This window comes from Postia placenta (genome assembly GCF_002117355.1).
Source record: "Postia placenta MAD-698-R-SB12 unplaced genomic scaffold POSPLAscaffold_5, whole genome shotgun sequence".
Classification (NCBI taxonomy): Eukaryota; Fungi; Basidiomycota; class Agaricomycetes; order Polyporales; family Adustoporiaceae; genus Rhodonia; species Rhodonia placenta.
Window position 1 is genome coordinate 68948 of NW_020169836.1, and position 3054 is coordinate 72001.

General features: G+C 51.8%; 1 protein-coding gene across 1 annotated transcript; it reads left to right on the plus strand.

The window, feature by feature from the left end:
* Positions 1–1437: 1437 nt before the first annotated feature.
* POSPLADRAFT_1138875 (hypothetical protein) lies at positions 1438–2306 on the plus strand (the record flags this gene model as incomplete). The annotated part of the gene is made up of 6 exons (XM_024484958.1): positions 1438–1477; positions 1536–1585; positions 1760–1871; positions 1963–2050; positions 2076–2215; positions 2257–2306. The coding sequence occupies 6 exons, from the start codon at positions 1438–1440 to the stop codon at positions 2304–2306; spliced, it is 480 nt and encodes a 159-aa protein (XP_024339957.1).
* Between the last annotated feature and the right edge of the window lie 748 nt (positions 2307–3054).

The following is a 3054-nucleotide window of genomic DNA, read 5'->3' on the forward strand; positions in this document are numbered from 1 at the left end:
TGACATTTCCGACCTGTTGGGATGATGTTCGCCGTGTGACCCATGGTGCATGGTGTGCGTCATAACAACTAATTATTCATATGAACACCGGTCACGGTACACAGTTGAGAACCGCAGTAGCGGGTCCATGATATGGCGCTTCGGCGCTTGCTGTTGCATTCTCGCCACGTTGCAGGCACACCTTAGGTAGGGGATGAATTTGCGATCACAAAGACCATCAAAATTAAAGTGGGGCAATGAGCACGCTTCTTATCCGCAGTCAGAGTGGTTTTTAGGGTTGAGCGCCTCGGATAGACCAGTAGACCAGTCACATAGTGCGATTCCAGGTAGTAAAGAAGGATCACTGATTGGCGCGTACGAGCATGAAAGTCAAAGGCGAGAAGGAGTCCGAGCGCATCTCGAGAGTTCAATGCCTAGTGCGGATATCACGAGGTGAGGGACAGAGATAACAGTCAATCGGTCCCCGCGGCTCCTCGTGAGTAGTACCATGCCTGGCCTAAGCCTCAAGCCGTGAAACTCTGGAACACACACTACCGCTTACGTCGTGATTCGGACACGAGGTGACGGCAGAGACCTTCCAAAGATAGTAATTAGTTAGATTCGTCTCAAATAGGATCTGTTTGTATGTATGACTTACGCGGTTCTCACTTTCGACATGAGTGGTGTCTGGGCTCTTTTTGCCACGGGTGGCCAAGTTGACGATACTGCCAGACCGGCCGTGCTGGGTTGAGATCATGTATGCCCATATCTGCTACCTGAACCGCCGAGCGGGCTGTTTGACGTGATTTCGCGACAACCGTACTCAAGAAGTAAGTAAGAGGACAAGTTGCAATCACCGCGCTTAGCGCCGTCCCCTGGCGCTTATCATGGTCCGTGCGTCACTAGTCCCCTTCGATCAGCATATCAAGGTAAATTGGCCATAGTTGCCTTCTACCCGTCTCTGTTCTGGTCCATAATCGAGTGATCACACCATACATTATGACAGCAGGAAATTACTCTCGGAGCGAGTAAGTAGTGGCTTCCTACAAAGTCTTTACATTGTAACGCCATTTCCGTGATGCATCCTATATCTTCTGACAATGCGCTTGAGCAAGACACTACGTCGTTCCTTCCACCCGTATATTATGTGCTGAGTGTAAACTGTCCGTGCCACTCGACGGCAATAATCGACGATCAACACACACGATCCAATGTCCATACATTAGCAGATTTCAGAGGCCTGGACAATGTACTCGGAGTCTCCGATGTCGAATTACGCACGACAGTGACAATGCAAGACGAAATTCGCACGAAAACTCAAAGACCACTGGAAATTGCGTTCAAGGGCATCAAAAACGTCTTGCAAGATATAAGCCTTCCCCGAGCATGCAGCTCCCCATATCCCACTCTCACATCCTCGGGATAGCTCTCATTCTCCTCCCTGTTTATATGAGCTCCATGTATTGCGATCAATATAGCATCTGTATCGAAGGAAACAGTACGTCCGTCGAGCTCTCTCATGCCGCATGTTTCACTCTGACCAACGATGATTGCAGGATTGCATGCAGATGCTGACGGCACCCCAAAACACGGCCTACTAGTACGGGTAAGGCAAATGTGCACATGCATATCCCCTGCATCCCCATGCACCTGAAGTGCATCTATGATGATCTGCTCTGGCATCGTAATGTCCTTCGACTGCCCGGTTTGGCCGCCTCCTTTTCTTCATTGCTCCTCCTGTCCTCTATCGCATCCGTGTTACTGACTTTTTTCCCGGAAGGCGTGCCTGTCGCTGGGGAGTGGCTATTCCAGCTTCATACTCACGACATTGCTCCCCACGGAGTCTCTAAAATACTTCGATATCTCTCGGTACCTCGTCCCAAAGACCCTTGGTATGACCCGACTCGAACGAAGAGCACACGCCGTATCGCACCACGCTAAAGGAACACACGTATACCTGCATACACGTGGCGCAATTCTGAGCATGTGGGGATGTCATTCACGCTGTCTATGGGCTCGCTGGTGCTCGCACGCCACCCATTGCACTCGAAAGCCTGCTCACGCAGCAGTGGTACGCCACGCATTTTCCATCACAGGTCCCCTGCGCTCCCCTCCAGCTTGCTGAGCGTCTCCATCTCTGCACCCTTCATTACCAACTTCGACGCACCACGGTTGGCCCGAATTCGGCTGGCTCTTCACGGGGAGGATATGGAAGGAATGGTGCTCGAGGGTGGCAGTGAGTACAGCATGGCACATATACTCAGACTACATCCCTAGGAAACACGGTCATGCCAATTTGGCGGGGTGTATGGGGTCGAAACGGATAGGTTGGGCATCCTCACTCGGACAAATGGGTCACTTCACGCGACTTTGATGCAGCATATCCCGATTGTCCAGATTTGAGGGGTGTTATTTCATCTGGTGCAGAAAAAAGCTTGCCCCACGGTGCCCTTGTCGTTAGAGCGCCTCCCATGCGCCAGACATCGTAGTCCCATCCGCCATTGATGGCTCCGGTCGATACACAACACGCTGGCCCGCACCTGCTGCCAGATCTGCCCAGGAGCGTCCATTGAAACTGTCGTGTTGCATGCCTTATTATTCCTGGTGCGCGAGCCTCGGGAAGATGATTCGCACTGACTGCGCGGACGGGAATATGCATACTCCAAGCTCAGGTCCCATCTACCTCGCGATCCCTTGCGAGTCGACTTGGCGGTGTGGTTTATGTGCCGCGCACCCCGCGCATCAAAATGAACATTCGATACGTGGAATATGCTACATATCCTAAGCATGGTAGCGAGCACGCACGGCGGTGTGGCGTAACTCGGCGCCACACTTGGAGCCACCCTAGCCGGCCATACAAAGTGTGAGTGTGATGCAGTTCAAGTCACTCAAGCTCACATGATAGCGGAAGATGGTGGTGCATGATTGCCACACATGTCGTAGTGATATACACATGGCAGCAACGTCCCAACGGACAATCGGTAGACAAGCGAGCGTCAATGAAGGAGGATATGGTGGCTCCGTAGGAACATAGAAGTTTGCAAAAAGCATTAGTATATCTCAGCTGTCCTTGTG